The following is a 25,533-nucleotide window of genomic DNA, read 5'->3' as shown; positions in this document are numbered from 1 at the left end:
ATGCTCTAGAATTAACCCCAGATTTTTTTTTCCTCCTGAGGAATGAAAAAAACCTCTTTACTGCTGTAAACTCTTACCCCCAAACTCTTTATACTGTAAGGGTTTCACCTTTGGGTATCCAGTTTTCTGTCACCTCCTGTGGTAAACAAGGGAGTTTTGTCTGGCCAAGCAAAGCTGCCACTCTGGAGGCCTCCAATGAGAGATCTGCAAAGGGTTTTGAGAAGTGCTTTCCTTCTCTTTAAGCATCACAGCAGCCAGGAGCCAGATGGAGCCATCCTATTTTCCATGGCTCCAAACTCGTCTGCCGCTTAAGTCAAAGTGTTATTTATATTTGCCTTCACTGAGTCTGGCGGGGGTGGGAAGTAAATAAATGATCCTCCCTGCTCCATGAAGAGAAATCTCTCAGGAGCATTACAAAGAAAAAAATAAATCACTTTCAATTTCTTCTGAGATTACTAACTGTGCCCTCTCATCTCAGAGCAGGTACCTGACCAACCAGTCCTGCACGTGGAGAGGGAACAGCTGCCCAACCCAAAGGCTCTCGACAGGAAAGGACTATTTAATGACCTATGCCAAGGGTGTTTTTAAGGAGCTGTTTGCCACTGAATACAGCTGGCTCAGGCTACAGCAGTTTTCCTTCCTAAACCATTGTGGCAGTTTGAGGCTGGTTGCCTTTAAGAAAGCCACAAAGCTGCAGACCTCCAGGAGCTGGAGTGCCCAGGAGATGTACTGCAAAGTGGAATCTCTGTATTTCATTGCCATAAATCCTGCACCCCTATAAATCTGGCTGTAGATTCTTCCCTTTTCCCTCTCCTCACTCTTCCCAGGATGATGTCCAGGCTCCCATCTCTTGTGGAGGAGTGAGGCCTGGTTGTCTGCCTCAGCAATGCTGCCAGTGAGGCTGGGGTAGCTTAACTGGGGCCTGGAGCTGCCAAGCTGAATTTTGTGCTGTGTCACATTGCCTTTGTGGTATGGAGGGAGAGAGCCTTGGTAGGGAGGGGGCTGGAAAGCCTGGGTCGGTTTGTCCTGGTGCAAAGGGAGCTGTGTGTGCAGCTTTGGCTTGGTGAGCTCCTGCATTAAGCCCAGCCCCTGCATTTTTGTGTGCTTTGCTACGCTCACCACTACAGAGCTGCAGAACATGAATTGCTTTTCCATGTAAACTTTCCAATCCCATCCAACCCTTTGTGTGAGCATTATTCTTTTGCCCCTTGGGGAGCACTCATTAAGCCACCACAGCCACACTACTGCATGTGAGATCTTACTGCATTTTGAAATGGCCAGGCTGGGTGAGGCCTTGAGCAATCTGCTCTTGTGGAAGGTGCCCCTGCCCACAGCAGGGGGTTGGAACTGGATGAGCTTTAAGGTCCCATCCAACCCAACCCACCCTATGCAGCTGTGAAATACATAATCACAGAGAGAGCTTCAACTGTCAAGTTTAGAAACCAAACACTGCTTGCTTTTGAGGTGAGCAAAAGAAAAGCACAAGAGGATACCAACTACTGCTCTCTGAGAAAACTCGGCAGCTGCGCTGGAAATCACTTCCAGACCCCAAAGAATTCCAGCTGCTGAGATGCCCTCAGCAGGGCCAGAGGGACTCCTGCAGAGTGCAAGCCTGCCCTGCCTGGCCGAGGGCTCTGCTCCTGCAGCCCAGGCTCTGCCCTCACTTACTTGCATTAGCTTTTTCCTGAGCGGTGTCTGCGTCGGTGTTGGAGCTGACGGACTGGCTGTCCGAGTTCTTGCTGCTGTCACCCAGCTTTTTCAGCCTGTTCAATCTTTTATCTGTTTCTCTCAGTCCATATTTACTGTTAATCACAGGAGTAGGTGCTGGCAATCCCACTCTTGATTTAAAAGCACCAGTTCCACGTCTAGAAACAAAAGGAGGACCCAACAGGTGAGCAGCTCTTAACTCACAACTCTGTCGCCCCGAGAACAGTTTGGAGCCCAGGGAGATGTGGATAAGCAATACCAACAACCACACCATTCCTCAGCATCTGGGAGAGTTTTGTGAAGGTCTCTGCATACTTAGCTCAATCTGGTACTATGGGCAGAAAAGAAAATCTTCCTTTTATTTATTGCCAAAAGAAAAATTACAACACCAAGTCTCCCTGGCACTGAACCTACTTTAGTATCATTTCACAGTCAAATGGAACAGGTGAAAATGAACTAAACCAGCTCAAAGCACTCATGTTATTAGCCTGGAGAACTGACTTTTTTCACATCAGACCAGTAAAAAACAATGCCAATTTCTGTTACAATGTTTGTTACAGCACCAGCAAGAATTGGAATGTAGAGGAGGCCAAGCTGCAGCACTGCCTCCAGTTCTGGTGCCACCAGCACAAGAAGGACCTGGAGGCCACCAAGATGAGCAGAGGGATGGAGAACCTCCCCTGTGGGGCCAGGTTGGGAGAGTCAGGGCTGGGCAGCCTGGAGAAGAGAAGGCTCCAGGGAGACCTCAGAGCAGCCTTGCAGTACCTGAAGGGCTCCAGGAGAGCTGGGGAGGGACTCTGGACAAGGGCTGGGAGTGTCAGGCTGAGGAACAATGGCTTTGAGCTGGGAGAGAGGAGATTGAGAGTGGAGAGGAGGAAGAAATTGTTGAGAGTGAGGCTGGGGAGACTCTGGCACAGGCTGCCCAGGGAGGCTGTGGCTGCCTCCTGCCTGGAGGGGTTCAGGGCCAGGCTGGATGAGGCCTTGAGCAGCCTGTGCTGGTGGGAGGTGTCCCTGCCCATGGCAGGGGCTTGGAGCAGGCTGAGCTCTGAGCTCCCTTCCAAGCCAACCCTGCTGTGAATCTATGAATTTAACTGTGATTATGCTCAGACTCATCCTTCCATAAACATGATGAGAACAGCTCCTGCAGTGGAACCAGGCTGGGTGATGGCATTGGAAGGCTATGAAAATGAACTAACCTTGTCCCACAGCTCTGTGTCCCTGGGAGACCCCAGCATGGCTTCCCCAAGGCCATTCAGTGGCTGACTAAACCTACAATGTAATTTGTAAGCAAGCACAGAAAGGGCTGAAGAGTCAGAATTCCTGTACTTGTACTTCAACCTCCACTACCAGGATGACTTTGACACTCTTCCAACAGCCCTGGAATTGGGGAATTTCTAAGGAGAGCTCCAGTGGTCTCCAGTGTGTTGAGCCAGAAGAAACAGCAACACATCATACCCAAAAGTGCAGCAAGAAAGAGCAGAGCAGGGTGGTGAGGTCCACAGAGTTCATGACTCTGCAGACACAAGACTAATTACCAGGTTAAGCAGTATTCCTTCTGACAGGGAACCACCTTCCAGGAGTCTTTGGAATTCTGCAAATTACAGGCAGCTCCAGGGACTGGCCTGAGCTCAGCACAAGCAACAGAAAGCAACGGTGCTACAAGCAGCAACAAGCCTCCTGCTGTGCCCTCCTTGCTGCCCAGCTAGCTCACTTACCCAGCAGGCCCAGCCACAAAGAGGACAGGCACAGCTGCACAGATGTGCAGATTTCATTGGGGATTGGAAAGAAGAATTGTACAGTGCCAACTTCTCCACAGCTCCCAGCCTGCCTCAGCTCTCAGCATTTACATTTTACCAGCACAAATGAACCCCTTCACAGCATGGACACAACTGGGGCAGTCAGCAGATGCTGGAGCAGGTCCAGAGAGGGGCAAGGAAGCTGGGGAAGGGTCTTGAGGGCTGGGGAGGAGCAACTGAGGGACCTGGGGGTGTTCAGCCTAGAGAAGAGGAGGCTGAAGGAGACCTCATTGCTCCCTGAAAGGAGGCTGGAGCCAGATGGGGTTTGGTCTCTTCTCCACAGTCTCAGGTGTTAGGAGGAGAGGAGGTGGCCTGAAACTGTGCCAGGGGAGGGTTAGGTTGGACATGAAAAGAAACTTCATCACTGGAAGGATTCTGAAAGCCTGGCACAGGCTTCCCAGGGGGCAGGTTGAATGCCCATCCCTGGAGGTGTTTGCAAGAAGCAGAGCTGTGGTGCTGAGGGCCAGGGTTCAGCCCCAGCCCTGGCAGAGTTAGGGAATGGTTGGGCTGCATCCCCAAAGGTCTCTTACAACTGAAGCAACTCTGATTTTTTTGTAGTGTCCAAGCAGCAGCTGCCTCACCAGGCTGGTGAGGACTCATTTGTCCTGGCTCAGCTTCCTTACACATCTGCTTGCAGCCTTGCCATGGAAAAGCAAATCCCTGAAGTTAGGCTTACCCTGAAATGAGCTTTAAAATACAACAGTTTCATGGACTTCACAGACAAACACACCAAGTTACAGGAATGGTCAATGGGTTTGCCCTGAAGGTGTGTCCACATCACATGGAAATCAATGTTCAAAGGAACTTCAGCACAAAGAAACAGCACTGCAGGCAGCAAGGAAGGCAGAATCATCATGCCCAGCGCTGCAGCAGCTCCCAGGGCTGAAGCAGATTTTTCCTGGTGGCTCTCTGGGTGAAATCTGAGACTGCACCCTTCACTTGGAATCACCTACCAACATCAGGGGAGCTTGGAGGGCCACAGGAGGAGGATTGCCCTTGAACTGCCCAGAGCAGCTGGTAAAAGTCAAGGCAGGCATGCTGAAGTATTTCTGTGTAGGTGTACTAAGCTACTTCTCAGCAGGATTGTTTTGTCCTTGATGGGACTTTTCTTTCTACAGTTAGGTCAAAAAGGAGCAGAACTGTTAGAGGTTCTCTGTAGTTCCCCTGGGAACTAGGTGAGGCTCTCACAGGTGATGCTGAGCCTCCAAGCTCACAGTTAGCAGAAGTTTCAAGGTGGCAAGAAACACCTCTGAAACTCTTTCAACTGGCTGGGGCCACACAGGTGAAAAACAAATCCAGCAACCACCTGCCAGCACAGTCCACACCAGGAGAGCTGAACAAATACTCAACCCCCAAGTTCTAATGAGAGAGGGAAAACTATTTTGCCCATTGCCACTGAAGCAAACTTCAGGTCAACATATAAAACATGGCTGAAAATTGCTTTTTCTAGGGTTAAAAAAAGGAACAAAGTCGAGGGTCAGCTGCTAATAGCCTTGCAGAAGCAGAAGTGCTTTTCCTTCCAATCCTGCTGTAGGCTGGACAAATATTTTGAAGAACTGACACTTATAAAGTGTCCAAACCCCTGAGTGCTGGTTAGCAAGCATTCAGAGGAGTGTGGCCAGCAGAGCCAGGGAGGTTCTTCCCCTCTACTCTGCCCTGCTGAGACCTCCCCTGGAATATTGCATCCAGCTCTGGGCTCCCCAGGTCAGGAGGGACAGGGAGCTGCTGGAGAGAGTCCAAGGGAGGGCTGCAAGGATGTTGAAGGGACCTGGAGCCCTGCCTGGGGAGGAGAGGCTGAGAGCCCTGGGGGTGGTTAGTGTGGAGAGGAGAAGGCTGAGATGGATCTGATCAATGGCTATCAATAGCTGAGGGTCAGGAGGAAAGGGACAGGGCCAGGCTCTGCTCACTGTGCCCTGGGACAGGCCAAGGAGCAATGGATGGAAACTGCAGCACAGGAGGCTCCACCTCAGCATGAGGAGGAACTTCTGCACTGTGAGGCTCCCAGAGGCTCCTTCTCTGGAGCCTTCCCAGCCCTGTCTGGATGTGTTCTGTGACCTGCATTAGATTCTGTGCTCCTGCTCTGGCAGGGCTTCGACTGGAAGAGCTCCAGAGGTCCCTTCCAAGCCCTGACATCCTGTGAGCCTGTGGTCAAGTTTCACAATCCACCTCAGGAAGATGCCCAACATCATCTGAAGCCTCTTCCCACCAAGGCCTACCTTTCACAGGTGTAACACTCGCAGTATTCATTATTCTCTCCAAAGAACCCATCTCCATAGTAACAAGAGATCTCTTCTCCAGGCTCAATGTCCCTCAGAGCTTTCACACAGGCTGTGTCTCTGCCCGTCGATACAAACTGGGGAGGGAGGGGACAGGAGAGAACATGAACAAGAAAAATGGAATCATTAAGGTTGAAATTATCTGCCTGAGACAAAGGAAAGCTGGGGAGGAAAAGGTGCAGGGATAAAGGGAAGAAAACAGGAGGGGTGCTTTAGTGATTGAACTTTAATGTCTTGCTTACCTTACAGTTAGGTCTGCAATCTGAAAAAGGTCCAAAAGATAAAGTCAATTAACTGTTGATAAGACCTGAAACATGAATAGTTGTAGATATCTAAAGTAAGGATTCACTCTGACTTCAGCAGCTGTAGAATCTCATCTAAACACTGGGAGTTAGTTAGCACTGCACAGAGCTACGCATCCAAGGGCATCTACTGTGATACACTGAGCTCTTCCCTGTTCCATTGCCCTCCTCCTTAAGGTAACAGGATTCACCTCAAACCCTGCCTGCTTTTGCTTCAGCACAGACATGCAACAGAATCAGTTCAAGTTCTGTGCAAAAGGTGAAAGGAGGTGGAAGAAATTCACATTGCTCTTGACTAAGTTCAAACAATTCCAGGCAACCCACAGCATGCTCCAGCAATTTAGCTGCCAGTTCCACAGTCTCTCTGAAGGAAGCAGGAATCTCTTCCTAGAGCTTTAGGTGAATTTCCCAGCTCACAGCCCACCAACTGGTCTGGGAAAAGCCCAAGAGGATTTTTCCAGCCTGCCAGGTGCAGCCATTTGCTCTAAGCTGCTGTGCTGCTCAGCTCCCAAGGTTTCTGTGGAGAGCTCCCGAGGCCCTTTACCGAGGCTCCCACACCAACTACTCACCGTGATTGATAAAGGCAGCAGGACCAAGCCAGAGCTGGGCACAGTTTTTCCTGGTGGAATACATGACACTGAAGTCATTCTCCCCGTGCCTCAGCAGCATGTTCTCCTCCATTTCTGACAGCTCAGCAATGCAGCCCACCAGTAACTCGATTTTATCGTTCCGCTTCCTTCGGGAGCAGCAGAGAGCAGGACAGAGGCCAAAGAGAGAGAAGTTGTCAGTACCAGGAAGGGCTCTGTAAACCCTTTCTCCAGCCCTGCAAACCTCATCTTGTCACTCAGAGAGAGGGTTAGAGCCTAAACAGATTTGTTATCAGACATAGAATAAATATCTTCAAGCCACTGCACAGAATCCATCACATCAGTTCTGAGAGACATTCACAGCTTAGCTTGGCTTGGAAGGGAGCTCATAGCTCTGCCAGCTCCAAGGCCCTGCCCTGGGCAGGGACACCTCCCACCAGCACAGGCTGCTCAAGGCCTCATCCAGCCTGGCCTTCAACACCCCCAGGCAGGAGGCAGCCACAGCCTCCCTGGGCAGCCTGTGCCAGAGTCTCCCCAGCCTCACTCTCAGCAATTTCTTCCTCACCTCCGGTCTCAAGCTCCTCTCTCCCAGCTCAATGCCATTGTTCCTCATCCTGGCACTACATTGCCAGGCTACATGTCCCTTCTTCCTGTCTCCCTCCTGGCACTGCATTGTCACCATTGTTCCTGTAACTCCCTCTGACTTCAAGCAAGAAATTGCAAGAGCTGACGAGTTCAGCTTCTGCAGCTGTTCACATCAAAAGCAAGATTTCTTCACTTGTGCACACTCCCTTCCCATCTGCATTTCAGTCCCTGTGACTTCCTCCAGCAGGCCACAGAAACACAGCATGCCCAAGGGCTCAGCACTGCAGCCACTTCTGTTTATCATCTTCAGAAGGATCTGGGCACCCTCAGTCAGTTTGCAGAGCACACCAAGCTGGGAGGCAGTGTTGATCTGCTGGACAGTAGGCAGGCTCTGCAGAGGGCCCTGGCCAGGCTGGAGCCATGGCTGAGGCCAAAGGGATGAGGTTCAATAAGGCCAAGGGCTGGGACAAGCACTTGGGTCACAACAACCTCATGAAGGCTCCAGGCTGGGGGCAGAGTGGCTGCAAACTGCCCAGCAAGAAAGGCCCTGGGGGTGCTGGGTGCCAGCAGCTGAAGCTGAGCCAGCAGTGCCCAGGGGGGCAAGAAGGGCAGCAGCAGCCTGGCCTGGAGCAGCAATGCTGTGGGCAGCAGGAGCAGGACAGGGATGGTGCCCCTGGGCTGGGCACTGGGGAGGCACAGCTTGAGGGCTGGGTTCAGTTCTGGGCTCCTCACTCCCAGAAGGACATTGAGGGCTGGAGCAGGGCCAGAGAAGGGCAACCAAGCTGTGGAAGGGTCTGGAGAGCAGGGCTGAGGAGAAGTGGTAGATAAAAATCTAGCAGCTTGGATATTAGAAGCAGCTTCTTCACTGAAAGGGTTCTGAAAGACTGGACCAGGCTGCCCAGGGGGGTGGATAATCCCCACCCCGGAAGTGTTTCAGAGAGGCAGAGAGGTGGTGCTGAGAGACCTGGTTTGGCACCAGCCTTAGCAGGGTTAGAGAATGATCTGAAAGCTCCTCCCCAACCAAATCAATTCTATGGTTCTATGTGCTAGGTGCTCAGAACCCCATGGCTTGTGAGAAAAGGCCTAGTGGTAACTCTAAAGCAGGGCAGAACTCTTAGAAGATGTTTTCCTCTCTCATTCCACAACAGTTCAGAGTCTCTGTGGATTTCCAGATCCTGGTGGGGCTGAGCAGCAGCTCTCCTGTCTTGCTCTCTCTCTCAGGTCAGTCAAGATTTTGAGCATGACATCTGACAGCAAGAAGTCTGTCTGATTTGCATGACATCTGAATACAAAACTTCAGAGTCACAGCAGGGTTGGCTTGGAAGGGAGCTCAAAGCTCAGCCAGCTCCAGCCCCCTGCCATGGGCAGGGACACCTCCCACCAGCACAGGCTGCTCAGGGCCTCATCCAGCCTGGTCCTGAACACCTCCAGGCAGGAGGCAGCCACAGCCTCCCTGGGCAGCCTGTGCCAGAGTCTCCCCAACCCTCACTCTCCATAATTTCTTCCTCCTCTCCTCTCCACTCTCAGTCTCCTCTCTCCCAGCTCAAAGCCATTGTTCCTCAGCCTGGCCCTCCCAGCCTCTGTCCAAAGTCCCTCCCCAGGCTTCCTGCCCAGACACCCTTTCACTTCTCCAGATTTGAAAGGTAATTTTCATGGAATCACAGAATGCTTTAGCTTGGAAGGACCTTCAAGACCAGCCAGTTCCAGCCCTCTGCCACAGGCAGGGACACCTCCCACCAGCTCTGGGAGGAAAAGGAGCCTGTCTACAAGTTCATGATCCTCGTTTTGGACAAAGGGAAAAAACCACCAAACAATTCTGCCATGAACCTGCACTACAGAAAATACACATCCAGCAGAGTGTCAGCTGGAGGGAGAGTTTCTGTGCAAGGACAACACCTCAACAACTTCACTGGCAGCAGGTTTGTCTCCCTGATCTCCTGGATTTTATTGCCAGTGAATTCTGACCAAGTTGCTCTTTCAAAGGTTTGTCACCTACAAACAGTTAACCTCCCTCCCCTCAGCTTTCAGCACTGGGATTTAAGCTTCTGGGCACTTGCTGTGCAGTGCTGAATTCCCAGGCATTCACAGATGGGTTTCTGACAGATGCAGTGTGCTGGGAGGCACTGGGATGGAGGTACTGCACACCCTGGGTAGGAGCAATCATTAGCAGGCATTAGGAAGAAATGCAGGTCTGGCACTGACCTACACCATTCTTATGGTTATAAAAGCACTACTTTTCCTGTGTCCCACAAAGCCACTCACAACACCTCCAGCTCAGAGGGCCAGTAGCAAGTGGGGGTCACAAGGACAGCTGAACTCCTACAGCACACAGCTGCCCAGCAGAGCAGATGCTGGAGTTTGCCTGCAGCAGGAATCACTCCAAGGAAGCTCCTCCTGCTCTCACTCTGGCTGCCTCACAGGGAGCAGTCTGACACAGACCTACAGCATTGCTTTACAGCTGCACTGATGCACTAACAACTCAGTCCCTTGGTCTGCACTCACCCTTCTCCTTGCTGCTTCCACCTGAACAGACATCTTGTGCCTTGGCTTCCCCCTGGGATCTAAGCAGGTGCTGCTGCTCTGCTCCCAGCAGCTAACAGCATCTCCCAAGCCACACTACCCACAGGCTCCACAAGCAGGGCTTCTGGGGAAATGCTGCTTGTCAGCAGGTGGGACTAGGGCAAGACAGGAGTCTTCTTAGACACCTGCGTGGTCCAGCTGCTGACAGCTACAGAAACTCTGCTGGCAGCTGCTTAGCAACTAAGCTACAAAGTGCAGAGGAGGGAGGAAGTAGAAGAGTAGAGACAAGTGACTTACAAGGGCTTGTGGTGCTAGGATGAGAGAGAGTTAAACTGGAAGAGGGGAGACTGAGACTGGAGGTTGGGAAGAGATTCTTTCCAGTGTGTGTGGAGAGAGAGTGGAGCAGGCTGCCCAGGGAGGCTGTGGCTGCCTCCTGCCTGGGGGTGTTGAAGGCCAGGCTGGATGAGGCCTTGAGCAGCCTGTGCTGGTGGGAGGTGTCCCTGCCCATGGCAGGGGCTTGGAATTGGCTGAACTTTGAGGTCCAACCCAACCCATTGTGTGATTGTATGACTTCAGAGGTGGATTGCCTCAAACCTCTTCCTAAAACTGTCACCCAGAAGCTGGCAGGCTTTAGAAGCTCTACAGGCTGGCTCAGGACAGTAAAGGTATCCACAAGTGTACCAATCACCCTGAGGAGCAGCTGCCTTGAGCAGCCTGTGCTGGTGGGAGGTGTCCCTGCCCATGGCAGGGGCTTGGAATTGGATGAACTCTGAGGTCCCTTCCAACCCAACCCATTGTGTGATTCCATGCAGATAACTGCCAGCAGTGAGCTCCTTCCTTACCACTCCTTTGTTGCAACAATCTTGGCCCCGTTCTGCTCCGAGGAGTAGCGGTTGCAGGGCAGGATCTCGAAGCCGCTGTCGGTTGCAAACATCCGCAGGTAAATAAAGACCTGCAGGGGAAGAGAAGAGCACTGCTCTGTTACAGGCCAGACAAAAGCAGCCAGGAACCTCAGGGAAGATGGGAATCAGAGAACTGCACACAAAAAATCAAAATCCCACATCAAGATCACACATGACAGAATCACAGAACCCCAGCTGGGGGGGCTGGAAGGGATCTGGAGATCAGCCAGTCCAACCCCCCTGCTAAAGCAGGGCACTGCTGCAGCTTGCCCAGCAGCACAATTTCCAGGTGGATTCTTTACCATGAGGGTGGTGGAACACTAGGAGAGGTTGTCCAGGGAGGTAGTTGAGGCCCCATGTCTGGGGTCAGGTTTGATGAGGCCTCTAGTGGAGAATATCCCTGCTGATTGCAGGGGGGGGTCAGCCTAGATGATCTCCAGAGGTCCCTTCCAACCCGAACCAAAGTGACTATTGCAAAGGGATGGTGTTTGCTGAAATGCATTGCTGCTGGCCCTTGGAGCTACACACAGCAGATCTTCAGCTGATGTCTTCAGCCTGGCTTGCAGGGATTCTCAGGTGGGCCAGAGCTAAAAGCATTGGAGAGACTTCACCTTGTACAGAAGTGGCCAGCTCAGGAGAAGGAGAATTCCTCCTGAGAAGAGAAACCATCCAATTGCCTTCCAGGAGAAATTTCTCCTTAAAGGCAAAGGGACAGTTCCTCCTTGAAGGCACTGAGCAGTTGGCATTCAACAATTCTCAGCTCTTGAAGTCTCAGAGCTAACCTTCCACAGCACTGAGCTCCATCCCTTCCAGCTCTCACGCAGATGTTGCTGCCGTGACCAAGCCAGCTGCTGGGCAACTCTCTTCTGGTTGAGGTGTGGCTGTGTTACTCCAGACCCCCACACCCTGGGACAGCAGGGTCTGCTGCCTGCTTTATGGGCTTTTTCCTACACTGCTAGATTGGCTGCACTTTAAAGGAGGCCAAATTCCTTTTGGTGTCATCTGAAAACAATGCTCTCATGCCTGGGGTTCTGTTTCCCTGCAAAAACACCACCAGATCCTGGCCACAGCCTTCAGGCTGGATGCAAAATAGATTTAGGGTGTGAGGAGGGGAGGAGAAGGACTTAGCACTCCCACAGGAAGCCCCCAAAAAGGCATTTTGAGGTAGCAAGGCTCCTCCTCCCTTGCCTTTACCTTTCTTTGCCACACATCTGATTAACAATAGCTGTGAATAAAAAATAGTTTTCCAAGGGCACAAAATAAAAAGGAAGGGAAGGGAACTCCTTCCAAAGGATGAAAGAAGTTCTTGGACACAAGGAAGAAGTCCTTTGGACATCAGGAGGGAGTTGTGCCCAGGGAGGCTGGGGAGACACTGGCACAGGCTGCCCAGGGAGGTGGTTGAGGCTCCATCCCTGGAGCCATTCAGGCTCAGCCTGGCTGTGTCCCTGGGCAGCCTGCTCTGGGCTCTGGCTGGAGCTGTCCCTGCTGCCTGCAGGGGGTTGGACAGGATGCCCTTGGAGGCTCCCTCCCAGCCCAATGCAATCTGAATCCTCTCGACTCATCTCCCAGAAGGAGGAACTCTTCTGCTCACGACACAAGCTACCAGGACAAGGGGCAAACGTGTTTTTCTTCCTCCATGTCCTTCAAACAAAAGGCAACGGTAAGCTGCTTAAAAGGCACAGAAAAGGAGGAGGAGGAAGGGGAAGAAAGTTGGGATTTTCCAAAGCAGAGGCAGTTTGTGTAGCCAAGCAATCAACCAGCCCGGCGGAGAGCAGCGCTCCCCTCCTGAGGGGCGCTGACAGCCCTCAGCCTTTCAAGCATCTGAAAAAGAAGCACATTAATTACAAGTCCACCTACATGTTCCTTGAACAACCTTTCCTGCATTTTGTTCTTGTTAAGAAAATAGTGCCGGGCCCAGTCACCTGACGTCAAGGACTTGAAGGCTTTGTCTAAGTGCTCATCTTTCTTAAAGCGTTCGATCACCTCCTTGAGCTCTTCCTGCCGTCCTTTGATGGGCCGGAACCTGCAACACAGAACACAGCTGCTGCCACTCCGCCCCCGGGGCTGGCCGCCCCCGCTGCGAGCTCCCGGCAGGGCTCTGTTCCCAGCCGCCCTGGCCCCTCTGCAGCCAGACCCCGACTGACTCACACACGGCACACAACGCCAGGGGGCTGGAAGGGACCTCCAAAGCTCATCCGGCCCAAGCCCCTGCCAGAGCGGGGTCACCCAGGGCAGGGTCGCCAGGAACACATCCAGGTGGGTCTAGAAAGTCTCCAGAGAGGGAGACTCCACAAGCCCCCTGGGCAGCCTGCTCCAGGCTTCTGGCACCCTCACAGGGAAAAAAATCATCTTCCTGTTTCCATGGAGCTTCCTCTGCCTCAGCTTCCACCCCTGCCCCTTCTGAACACAGAATTGACCAGGATGGAAAAGAGCTTTGAGATCATCCAGTCCAACCCAGCACCATCTGATCAACTGAACCATGGCACCAAGGGCCTCAGCCAGTCCCCTCTTGAACACCTCCAGGGATGGGGACTCCACCACCTCCCTGGGCAGCACATCCCAAGGCCAATCTCTCTTGCTGGGAAGAACTTCTTCCTCACCTCCAGCCTAAACCTCCCCTGGCACAGCTGGAGACTGTGTCCTCTTGTTCTGGTGCTGGGGGCCTGGCAGAAGAGCCCAACCCCCACCTGGCTCCAACCTCCCTTCAGGGAGTTGTAGAGAGCAAGAAGGTCTCCCCTGAGCCTCCTCTTCTCCAGGCTAAGCAACCCCAGCTCCCTCAGCCTCTCCTCACAGGGCTGTGCTCCAGACCCCTCCCCAGCCTTGTTGCCCTTCTCTGGACACCTTCAAGTCTCTCAATGTCCTTCTTAAACTGAGGAGCCCAGAACTGGACACAGGACTCAAGGTGTGGCCTAACCAGTGCAGTGTACAGGCCCAGAATGACTTCCCTGCTCCTGCTGGCCACACTAGTTCTGATACAGGGAAGGATGTCATTGGCTGCCTGGGCACACTGCTGGCTCATGTTCAGGCAGCTGTCAACCAGTAACCCCAGGTGCCTTTCTGGGAACCTTGTGCTGTCCTTGGGCACCCCCCAGCAGAGCCTGGCCCCAGCCTCTGGGCACTCACCCTGCACAGCTTTCTCAACAGCAATGAGGTGACCCTCAGGCTGCTCCTCTCCAAGCTCCAGAGCCCTCAGCCCCCTCAGTCTATCCTCATAAGGAAGATCTTCCACTGCCTGAAGCATCTTTGTGGCTCTGTGCTGGAGTCTCTCTGGTTGCTCCCTGTCCCCTTGAACTGAGGGCACCCCCTGCTGTCCTGAGGGGAAGGGAGAGGTCAAGCCAAGCACTTGGACCATGAACATTCTCCATTTGTTTATAAACCAAAGCTCTGATACCAAAGATTAACCAGCACTGAATATTATTTCACTCTTCTCAACACCTCTCACTTGGAACAGAGCAGCCAGAGAGCTACCACAATATGAAGTGTTCCTGGCCTTCCCTTCCCAACCGATTCACTGTCATCACAAATGCCTGGGCAAACAAAGAATGCAGCCAACAGACCCTGGGGCTGGAAGCTTCCCCTGTGAGCACTGCTCTGGAGGGCTCGGTGGCTCTGCAGCTGGGCTGGGCAGGGTGATCAGAAGCCCTCTGCAATCTCACACACTACACTGCTGGGGAAACCAAATCCAGCTGGGCAACTGCAAAGCCTGGGTGAGGCATCTCAGACCAGAGGAAGCCTGCAACTGTCCTCAGGAGCTGATTCTGAGCCATCTTTTGCTCAACCCAAGCCCTTGCTCTCTTGCCAAATCCACTCTATGGGCTTGTGCAGGTTGCAAACCCAACACCTGCACTCCTGCTTGAGCAGCTCTTGCTGGCTGCTGCACAAGCAGCATGGAGGAATGGTGACACACACAGCACACACTGCATCTGGGGAGGATGGAAGTTCCTCAAGCTAGTGCAATCAGAAGGATTTCCCCCAGGATACTGGCTACAGGAAACAGGGAACTGAAAATCCAGAGTGGACAAAACATGAAATGAACTCCTGGCCCCAAGGAGACAATTTGGCCTCCCTCCCAGGGCTTGAGGCAAAACCACCCCTCCTATCTGCTTATGGAGAAGCTCTCCAGCCCTGCAAGGAGCAGGAGCTGCACTCTCAGCTGCAAACCTGAGCTGGAGATGATCCCAGATCTGTCACATGTCTTGCCCTGAGCACATCCCCCAGAGGCTCTGCTCCGGGGCAGGGCTGGGGGCTGTGCCCCTCCAGCTGTATGACACAGCCTGGGAACTCACAGGATGGGCTGGGCAGGACCTTTCCAGATCATCCACTTCCAACCCCCTGCAATGGACACCTCCCCCCAGCCCAGGCTGCTCAAGGCCTCATCCAAGCTGGCCTTGAGCAGCTCCAGGGAGAGGGCACTGCGGTGCTTCAGGCTGGGTGCCACTGCACAGAGCACAGCCGGGAGGTCCCACGGGGTGGGCCCAGCCCCGGGGTGGTCAGAGGGAAGCAGCCTTCCCTTCCCTTGCTGCCCTGCTCCCCTCCACACCAGCCCGGGGGCTTCGCTTCCCCTTGCCTCCCCTGGGCCTGCCCTGGCCCCAGGCTGGGCTGGGGGGGTCTGGGTGTACCCCCAGGTGGGGATGGGACACTCCTGGGTATGTTCTGGGCTCTCTCTTGTCAGGGTGCCTGTGGTTCTCTGTAGAACTTTCATTGGTGGCTTTTTGTTTCCCCATTAAACTTTCCACCATCCCTGCAGTCCCTTTGTCTGAGTCCTTCTTTCTGCCTGGGGGGGAGAACTGCCCTCCCAAACCACACCAGGCATCCATGACCTCCCTGGGCAGCCTGTGCCAGTCTCCCAACCCTCCTTGGAAAGAATTTCTTCCTCATCTCCAGGCTCAATCTCCACTCTTTCAGCTCAAAGCCACTGTCCCTTGGCCACTCACTACAGGTCTTTCACAGGCTCACAGGATATTAGGACTTGGAAGGGACCTCTGGAGAGCTTTGAGTGCACCCCCCCTGTCAGCAGGAGCACAGAATCCAGCCCAGGTCACACAGAACACATCCAGGGCTGGGAAGGCTCCAGAGCAGGAGACTCCACAACCTCTCTGGGCAGCCTGCTCCAGGGCTCTGGGAGCCTCACAGTGCAGAAGTTCCTCCTCATGCTGAGCTGGAGCCTCCTGTGCTGCAGTTTACATCCATTGCTCCTTGGCCTATCCCAGGGCACAGTGAGCAGAGCCTGGCCCTGTCCCTTCCCTCCTGACCCTCAGCTATTGATAGACATTGATCAGATCCCTCTCAGCCTTCTCCTCTCCAGACTGAACACCCCCAGGGCTCTCAGCCTCTCCTCCCCAGGCAGTGCTGCAGTCCCTTCAGCATCCTTGCAGCCTCCCTTGGACTCTCTCCCAGCAGATCTCTGTCCCTCCTGAGCTGGGCAGCCCAGAGCTGGATGCAGTATTCCAGGGGAGGTCTCAGCAGGGCAGAGCAGAGGGGGAGGAGAACCTCCCTGGCTCTGCTGGACACACTCTGCATGCCCCCCAGGACCCCCTTGGCCTTCTTGGCCCCCAGGGCACATTGCTGTCCCACGCAGACCTTGCTGCCCAGCAGCACTCCCAGGACCTTCCCCCCAGGGCTGCTCTGCAGCAGATCCCCTCCCAGCTGTGCTGCTGCAGTTGATTCTTCCCTCCCAGCTGCAGGACTCTGCTCTCCTCCTTGCTGAGCCTCAGCAGGTTCCTCTCTGCCAGCTCTCAGCCTGCCCAAGTCTCTGAATGGCCTCACAGCCTTCAGGGCTCTCAGCCAAGCCTGCAGTTTGGTATCCTCAGCAAACCTGCTGAGCAGCCTCTGTCTGTCTGTCTGTCCCCTCCTCAATGGCCTTGGTGAAGCTGCTGAGCAGGACTGGAGCCAGCACTGACCCCTGGGGGACTCCACTGGTCACAGCTCCCCAGCTGCACCTGGCACCACTGACCACCACTCTTTGGCCTCCGTTGTCTCAGCAGCTCCTGCTCCCTCTCACTGTCTGCTCTCCCATCCCACACCTCCTGAGCTTGCTCACAAGGATGTTATGGGAGGCAGTGTCCAAAGCCTTACTAAGGTCTGCTCTCCCATGCAGCTCCCCATTCAGTTAGGACATCACAGAAGGCTATCAGCTTAGCCCAGCAGGATCTCCCCTTGGTGAATCCATGCTGACTGCTCCTGATCATCCTCTTCTCTTCCCAGTGCCTAGAGATGAGCTCCAGAAGGAGCTGCTCCATCACTTGCCCAGGGATGGAGGTGAGGCTCACTGCTCTGTAGTGTCCTGGAACCTCTGTCTTGCCCTTTTTGAAGCCTGGAGTGACTTTGGCTTCCCTCCAGCCCTCAGCACCTCTCCTGTCTGCCACAACCTTGCAAAAGTGCTGGAGAGTGGCAGAGTGATGACATCAGGCAGCTCTCTCAGCACCCTTGGGTGCATCTCACCAGGGACCATGGACTCATGCATACTCAGGCTGTGGAACTGATCCTTAACCCAGGCTTCATTGAGTCGTGCAGAGTCTTCCCTCCTCCAGTCATCTTCTCCTTCATGCAGGGTCTGGGTTCACAGGGGAGTGCAGTCTGAAGCACAGAAGGCATTCAGCAGCTCTGCCTCCTCTGCATGCTCAGCTCAGGGCTGCCTCCTCTCTCAGCACTGGGCTCACACCTTCCCTAGCCTTCCCTTCCCTACTGAGAGATTTGAAGCAGCTCTTCTTGTTCTCTCTAACCTCCTTTGCCACTTTCAGTTCCAAGAGGGCTTTGGCCATCCTTGTTGCCTTCCTACATGCCCTGCAGCCCTCCCATGGGACAAGTCCCTTCTTCCATGCAATGCAAGTATCTTTCTTCCATGAGATTTCCTCCAGGAGCTCCTTGCTGATCCATGGAGGTGTCCTGGCACACCCAGCCCATTTTTCACCCAAGGGAACAAACCTATCTTGGGCTTGGAGGAAGTGGCAGTTAAAAGCTGACCAAGGTCCCTCCTCAGCAGCCTGCCAGCCAGCCTTGCCCTGCTCCAGACTTGAAATGTGATTTTCACAGCATGGGTTGGGCTGGAATGGTCCTCAAAGCTCAGCCAGCTCCAACCCACTGCTGTGGGCAGGGACACCTCCCACCAGCCCAGGCTGCTCAGGGCCTCATCCAGCCTGGCCTTCAACACCCCCATGAGGGCAGAACACTGAGTAACTTCTTTTGAGGTGACAATAAGATTTGCTGCTCCTATGCAACTTGTATGAGGGAAATTAAAGACCTGAAATGTTGCAGGCCCCAACTTGATTGCACCTTGCAGAACAGCAAGAGGTTAATCAGAAAGAACCAATGTTGAATCCTTGAGCCAAGGAGTCAGCCTCCTTCAGGGCAAGTAAAATGCTGTCTATACTCCTGCTGGAATCAAGACTCCTAGCAGCAGCACCACTTCCAGCAGCAGTGCAGGTTATCAGTGTTCCAAGCTGCTGCTTTTACACATCTCCACCTGAAAACCTTCTCTGAACCAGAGCAACTACAACCAACCTTTTAGATCCATGGCAAAACCAACCAGCACTAAGCTGTGAGCTTGCAGAAGGTACAGGGAGCCACTCTGAGAAGGTACAGAATGAGAGAGCTGCCAGGGCTGGGAGGGAGCTCAAGGCTCAGCCAGCTCCAACCCCCTGCCATGGGCAGGGACACCTCACACCACAGCAGGTTGCTCACAGCCACCTCCAGCCTGGCTGCAAACACCTCCAGGCAGGAGGCTTCCACCACCTCCCTGGGCAACCTGTGCCAGGCTCTCACCACCCTCCTGGGCAACAACTTCTTCCTCACAGCCAATCTCAAGCTCCCCACTTCTGGTTCTGCTCCATCCCCCCCAGTCCTATCCCTCCCTGACAGCCTCCAAAGTCCCTCCCCAGCTTGCTTGGAGCCCCCTGCAGCTCCTGGAAGGCCACCAGAAGGTCTCCTGGGAGCCTCCTCCTCTCCAGCCTGCACAACCCCAACTCTCTCAGGCTGTGCTCACAGCAGAGCAGCTCCAGCCCTCTGCGCCTCCTCCTGGCCCTGCTCTGGACACCTTCCAGCCCCTCCAGAGCCTTCCTGGCACAGAGGCTCCAGAACTGGCCCCAGAGCTGCAGCTGTGGTCTCAGCAGAGTGGAGCAGAGGGGCAGAATCCCCTCCCTGGCCCTGCTGGCCACACTTCTGCTGCTGCAGCCCAGGCTCTGCTTGGCTCTCTGGGCTGCAAGTGCTCCCTGCTGGCTCCTGCTGAGCTTCTCCTCCCCCAGCACCCCCAAGGCCTTTTCTCCAGGGCTGCTCTGCAGCCAGTCCCTGCCCAGCCTGTAGCAGTGCCTGGGGTTGCCCTGCCCCAGCTGCAGGACCTTGCCCTTGGCCTTGTTGAAGCTCCTGAGGTTGTCCTGGGCCCAGCTCTGCAGCCTGCCCAGGTCCCTCTGGATGGATCCTTCCCTCCAGCTGTCAGCAGCACCACACAGCTTGGTGCTGAGGGAGCCTCAGTGCCACTGCCCAGGGCACCAAAGATGTTCAACAAGCCTGGTCCCAGCACTGATCCCTGAGGGACTCCACTTGGCCATGGAGCACTGACAGCCACTCTTGGAGCTGCTGAGACCTCACCATGGAAGAGCAGAAAACTTCTTTGGCATTCTCACATGCTGGTTATTGGTTTTGTTCTGCAGCACAGCAGAGTCTCCTTCAGCTTGTCAGGCAGATACAAGAAGTACCTCCCTGTTCACCCCTGAACAGAGAGGGTTCTGCCAGAGCTGAGAGTCTAAAGTCACAGAACTTCCTCAGGCAGGAAGGGACATCAAAAGGTTCTGCCCCAGGAGGCTGCTGGAACACTGCAGCAGGCTGCCCAGGGAGGTGGCTGAGGCTCCATCCCTGGAGCTGTTCCAGGGGAGGCTGGAGAGGGCTCTGGGCAGCCTGCTCCAGGGGAGGATGTCCCTGCTGAGTGCAGGGCTTGGGCTGGAGGAGCTCTGGAGCTCCCTTCCAGCCCAGAGCACTCTGTGAATCTATGATCAGTGGTGAAAAACAAAGGTAGAGAAAGGCAGGGCAGATGCTGGGCTTGAAGAGCAGCTCTCAAAGCCTACAGAAGAAGCAGCTACACCCTGCATTTGCTAGCAGTCAGAAGCACATCTCACAGCCCCAGGTCTTCTCAGGGGCTGGCTCCCTGACTACCTTAGCTAGCTCAGAACCTGGCCCAAGCCTTTGGAAGTCATCTGCAGACCTCCACAGAAGACATCCAGCAGATGTTTCTCTGGGTTCTTGCCTTGGGCATTGCACACTGCTGGTGGGAGTCCTCTAAGTGTCCAGCAGTAGCTGATGTTGCATCAGTCCCGAGACACAGGAGAGGTTTAGTGTATGGCCAGCTCCTGAAAAGGGTAAGGAGAAAGCTGGGAGCAGGAAGAGGGTGAAGAGATCATGACAAGGGCAAAACACTGAGAGGTCAGATGAGTGCCACCCCCCTGACACCTCAACCAGGCTCTCCCAGGAACACAGCTCTCAGCACCTAAGGCTTCAAAAAGGAGTAGCAAGGACCTCCTGCAGCACCTCTGCCAAAGCTCTGCACTGACACTGCTGCCATGGTGACAGCACAGGGGCCACAAGACAAGAGGAACCCAACCAAGCAGGAAGTGTCCACAAGGGCATGGAAATCAGCATCACAGAACAGGAGGGGTTGGAAGGGACCTCTGGAGATCATCCAGACCAGGCCCCTGCCAGGGCAGGGCACCCAGCAACACAGGCAGGCTGGATTTGAAACTCTCCAGAGAAGACTCCACAGCCTCTCTGGCAGCCTGCTCCAGGCCTCCAGCACCTTCACACCAAAGAAGTTTCTCCTCATGCTGAGGTGGAGCCTCCTGGATTCCAGCTGCATCCTTTAGTTTTTGTCCTGTCAGCAGGTGCCACTGAACAGAGCCTGGCCCCTGCCTCCTGGCCCCCCAGCCCTCAGCTATTGATAGACACTGATCAGATCCCTCTCAGCCTTCTCCTCTCCAGACTGAACAGCCCCAGGGCTCTCAGCCTTTCTTCACAGGAGAGAGATTCAAATCCCTTGATCATCCTTGCAGCTCTTCACTGGACCCTCTCCAGCAGGTCTCTGTCCTTCTCAAGCTGGGGAGCCCCAAACTGGACAGATGCTGCTGGAAAGCATTTCACTGCAAGGGTCCCAAAGCAGTGAAACACAGGCAGTGAGCCCTTCACAGCTCAGCAGCACATAAGCTGCACTGAGAGCAGGAGAGACTCAGGAGCTAAGCCAGCACCAGAGCCCAGGCTCCCCAGGAAAGCTTCTGCACTTTCTCAGGGCTATCTCCATGTCTGCTCCAAGAGGAACCTCCTGCTCTGAGGCAGGGGAGGAGCCAATGGAGCTAATGTGCTAAGCAAGCCTGGAAGGGGTTAGGTTGGAAGGGACAGCAGAGATCATTTACACCAAGCCCCTGCCATGGGCAGGGACACCTCTCAACTAGAGCTGGTTGCCCAAGGCCTCCTCCAGCCTGGCCTTCAGCACCTCCAGGCAGGAGGCAGCCATGACCTGTGCCAGAGTCTCCCCAGCCTCACTCTGCAGAACTTCTTCCTCAGCCCCACTCTAACCCTGCTCTGCCTCAGCTCCAAACCACTCCCCCTTGGCCTGGCTCCAGACCCCCTCAGCAGAAGTCTCTCTGCAGCCTTCCTGCAGGATCCCTTCAGCTCCTGGCAGCAGCTCTGAGGTGCCCCTGGAGCCTTCTCCAGGCTGAACACCCCCAGCTCCCTCAGCCTGTGCTCATGGCAGAGCCGCCCCAGCCCTTGGATCATCCTTTTGACCCTCATCTGGACTCCAAACCTGTCCTTCTTATGATGGGGTACCAGAAGTGAGGCAGGCTCTCCCCAGACAGGAGCAGAATCACCTTCCTTGCCCTGCCAGCCACCCTCCCTGGGATGCAGCCCTGGACAGGAGTCTGCAGCTAGACACTTGGCTACTCCCAGCAGCATCACAAAGCAGCAGTTCCTTCCTTAGTCTTCTGCAGAACTACCTACCAAAGAGCCTTGAATGTTGCACTGCAAAGGGCCTGGAGCCCATAAATAGAATAGACCAGGCTGGAAGAGACCTTCAAGATCATCCAGTCCAACCCAGCACCCAACACCACCTCATCAACTAAACCAAGCACCCTATCAAGTCTCCTCCTGAACACCTCCAGGGATGGGGACTCCACCACCCCCCTGGGCAGCACATTCCCATAGCCAATCTCTCTTGTGGGAAGAACTTCTTCCTCACCTCCAGCCTAAACCTCCCCTGGCACAGCTTGAGACTGTGCCCTCTTGTTCTGCTGCTGGCTGCCTGGGAGAAGAGCCCAACCCCCACCTGGCTACAACCTCCCTGCAGGGAGTTGGAGAGAGCAAGAAGGTCTCCCCTGAGCCTCCTCTTCTCCAGGCTAAGCAACCCCAGCTCCCTCAGCCTCTCCTCACAGGGCTGTGCTCCAGACCCCTCCCCAGCTTTCTTGCCCTTCTCTGGACACCTTCCAGCAGCTCAACCTCTTTCCTAACCTGAGGAGCCCAGAACTGGACACAGGACTCAAGGTGTGGCCTCAGCAGTGCTGAGCACAGGGCACAATGACCTCCCTGCTCCTGCTGGCCACACTGTTCCTGATGCAGGCCAGGATGCCCTTGGCCTTCTTGGCCCCCTGGGCACACTGCTGGCTCATGTTCAGGCAGCTGTCAATCAGCACCCCCAGGTCCCTCTCTGTTTGGCAGCTCTCAGCCACTCTGACCCCAGCCTGCAGCACTGCCTGGGGGTGCTGTGGCCAAAGTGCAGCCCCTGGCACTTGGATGTGTTAGCCAAATGGGTTTGAGAAGCAACCTTAAGTATTATCACCTTGGGGTCAGAGGGCAACCTCCTGTGCACAGCATTGAAAAAGCTGAGCAAAAAAGCCAAGGTCCACATCTGCTGGAAGAGTCTCCTGAGTGGATCTGAGCACCACCATGAAGGGAGCCTGAAAAGACCCCCCAGCTCAGCTCTGCACCAGCTGAGCCAAAGACACTGGCTGCTGTCACTAAAAGAGGAGACCAGCTCAGACTCACAGCATGGGAGGGAGCTCCAGAGCTCACCCAGCCCAACCCCTGCCAGGGCAGGGCACCCAGGGCAGGGCACCCAGAGCACATCCAGGGGGGTTGGAAAGGCTCCAGAGCAGGAGACTCCACAACCTCTCTGGGCAGCCTGCTCCAGGCTCTGGCAGCCTCACAGGGACAAAGGTTTCCCTTCTGTTCCCCTGGCAGCTCCTCTGCTCCAGCTTGCCCCCAGTGCCCCTTGTGCTGTCCTTGGCCATCCCTGAGCAGAGCCTGGCTCCAGCCTTGCACAGCTTTATCCCCAGCACTGAGGGCAGCCCTCAGAAGAGCAACAGACAGAGCACAAGGAAGCCAACAAACCAAGGAGCCAGCCCAGCCTCTGCACAGAGAGGCAGTTCAAGTCTGGCCTGCTCCTATGAACAGAAGCTTTCTCAGACTGCATCCTGCAAACTGCACCAGACAGCCTGAGCGGGGGATCTGCTCACAGGCACAGACTCCTTCAGCCTCCCTGCCCACAGCTCCAGGGCCAGGCCTCACAGGGCACAGAGTCTGCCCCAAACAATGTCTTGCAGCAAGTTGGCTCAGAACAAAACACTGTGGTGGGACCTTCTCAGGAGTAACAACCACTCTGCTTCCTGACAACCTGCACACCAGGAGCTTGCACACTTGGCTAAGAAATCTTCCTTTGTCCTTAGGCCAGAAGAGCCAAAACAGCTACTGCCACTTCAAAAGGAGCTGGGAGATGACCCTGCCCCAGCCAGGGCGAACTGAGGTGCCCCAACTACAGAAGACAGGAGGGCAGGGCCTGGGCACCAAAGCTCTCTCTCTCTCTCTCAAATTTCTCTTACCTCAGGAACACTTAATCTTGAAACTCCAAGGTATAAAGCCAAAGGTCAGCTTGCCTATAAAGGAAGTTAAAGGAGAGTTTCTGGTAAGTTGAGGAGCACAGGACCTTGGCAGTCTCATCACTGAGAGCAGGGAGTTTGAACAAGAAGACACTGACACTACAGGAGCTCCAGCATGGAGCTCCAGCCAGGGCCCCAGCACGTGGGAAGGAGCCAAGGCTCAACCTATGCCTGACCAAAGGACATCAAGAGGAGAATCACCAAAGCACAGCATCCCAGCAGCCTCTCAGGAACTTGGGACAGTGTCTGTCCTGAAGGGGCAGGGAAAAGACAGCAAGCTGCTGTGGAGCTGACAGCAGAGACTCAGCACAGAAGCAAGGCTGTGGAGCACAGCAGGAGCTGAAAGCCATCTGCTTAGAGTGGAAACAATGGAGATGGGGAGCAGCAGCTTGGCTGCCCCCTGCCCAGCCCCAGAGCAGGAGAATCTCAATTCAAAGCTGCCTGGTACTGTGTTTCCCTGCACTGCTGTTAGCTGGAAGCCCCCAGGATCTTCAAGGGTCAAAGCTCAGCCCAGTGTGTGGAATGAAGGAAGCAATTCCTGCTGCTGGAGCTGAAGCTGCACACACAGCAGCATGGCCAACACTCCAGCCTGGGACTGAGCACAGCCCTGACAGCCACAGCACTGCCCCCCTCTCAGCATGGGCAGAGAATGAATGTTTGCATTAACTAGACAGGGGACTCACAAAGGTCCTCCTCAACACTGCCACTCAGGCCTGCTCTGGCACTCCCCACAGGAAACTCCATCTAGCAGGTACCAAAAGAATGCTCCAGAGAGCCAGCCCAGAGCCAGCTGAGTGCTGAGCTGCAGCCAGAGCAGGGAGAGCAGCAGCACAGGGAGGGGATTCTGCCCCTCTGCTCTGCCCTGCTCAGCCCCCACCTGCAGCACTGCCTCCAGCTCTGAGCCCCCAGCACAAGGAGGACCTGGAGCTGCTGGAGAGGCTCCAGAGGAGGCCACCAAGGTGAGCAGAGGCTGCAGAACCTCCCCTGTGGGGCCAGGCTGGGAGAGCTGGGGCTGTGCAGCCTGCAGAAGAGAAGGCTGCAGGGAGACCTCAGAGCAGCCTTGCAGTGCCTGAAGGGTTCCAGGAGAGCTGGGGAGGGACTCTGGACAAGGGCTGGGAGTGCCAGGCTGAGGAACAATGGCTTTGAGCTGGGAGAGAAGAGACTGAGAGTGGAGAGGAGGAAGAAATTGTTGAGAGTGAGGCTGGGGAGACTCTGGCACAGGCTGCCCAGGGAGGCTGTGGCTGCCTCCTGCCTGGAGGGGTTCAGGGCCAGGCTGGATGAGGCCCTGAGCAGCCTGGCTGGTAGGAGGGGTCCCTGCCATGGCAGGGGGCTGGAGCTGGCTGAGCTCTGAGCTCCCTTCCAAGCCAACCCTGCTGTGACTCTGAATTATCAGAAAAGAGGAAAAAGAAGGAGAAGCCAAAGCTGGAGCAATCAGCCTCCACAGAGAAGGCAAACACAGACCCTGAGGCATGAGGAAGCTTCATTCCTAACCACCATGCCACCAGGTGAGAGCTGCCTACCTCTAAGCCAGTATCTGCACAGTGCTGCAGCACTGCAGCTGAACTGAACAGCCACAGCCACACAACTCCAAAGCCCAACCAAGCTGCCTGTAATTATTCCACTGAAGTGAGCTCCAGAGCACAGAGAAGGCTCAGCACAGAGCCTTGAATGAAGGGATTCATAGCTTCATGGAATGGCTTGGAAGGGAGCTCAGAGCTCAGCCAGCTCCAAGCCCCTGCCATGGGCAGGGACACCTCCCACCAGCACAGGCTGCTCAAGACCTCATCCAGCCTGGTCCTGAACCCCTCCAGGCAGGAGGCAGCCACAGCCTCCCTGGGCAGCCTGTGCCAGAGTCTCCCCAGCCTCACTCTCAACAATTTCTTCCTCCTCTCCACTCTCAGTCTCCTCTCTCCCAGCTCAAAGCCATTGTTCCTCAGCCTGGCACTCCCA

General features: G+C 54.8%; 1 protein-coding gene across 3 annotated transcripts in view; it reads right to left on the bottom strand.

Annotated features, from left to right (window-relative positions):
- KMT5B (lysine methyltransferase 5B) overlaps nt 1-25,533 on the bottom strand; it is a 49,051-nt gene that overhangs the window by 5,129 nt on the left and 18,389 nt on the right. For 2 of the 3 annotated variants that reach the window (XM_068166664.1, XM_068166663.1), the window contains exons 4-9: nt 12,533-12,698; nt 10,616-10,725; nt 6,651-6,817; nt 6,022-6,041; nt 5,720-5,856; nt 1,669-1,865 (exon numbers count right to left, since the gene is read on the bottom strand). In XM_068166664.1, coding sequence (XP_068022765.1) covers nt 1,669-1,865; nt 5,720-5,856; nt 6,022-6,041; nt 6,651-6,817; nt 10,616-10,725; nt 12,533-12,698 — 797 coding nt within the window. Of the gene's footprint in view, nt 1-1,668; nt 1,866-5,719; nt 5,857-6,021; nt 6,042-6,650; nt 6,818-10,615; nt 10,726-12,532; nt 12,699-25,533 lie in introns of those variants that run through there. The other variant, XM_068166665.1, reaches the window with a different exon arrangement.

The sequence above is a fragment of the Melanerpes formicivorus genome, unplaced genomic scaffold, assembly GCF_026170545.1.
Source record: "Melanerpes formicivorus ecotype bairdi unplaced genomic scaffold, bMelFor1.0.p_v2 SCAF_103, whole genome shotgun sequence".
In the NCBI taxonomy this organism is placed as follows: Eukaryota; Metazoa; Chordata; class Aves; order Piciformes; family Picidae; genus Melanerpes; species Melanerpes formicivorus.
The sequence above is the reverse complement of the archived record's forward strand: the minus strand, read 5'-3'. Positions and strand labels throughout refer to the sequence as shown.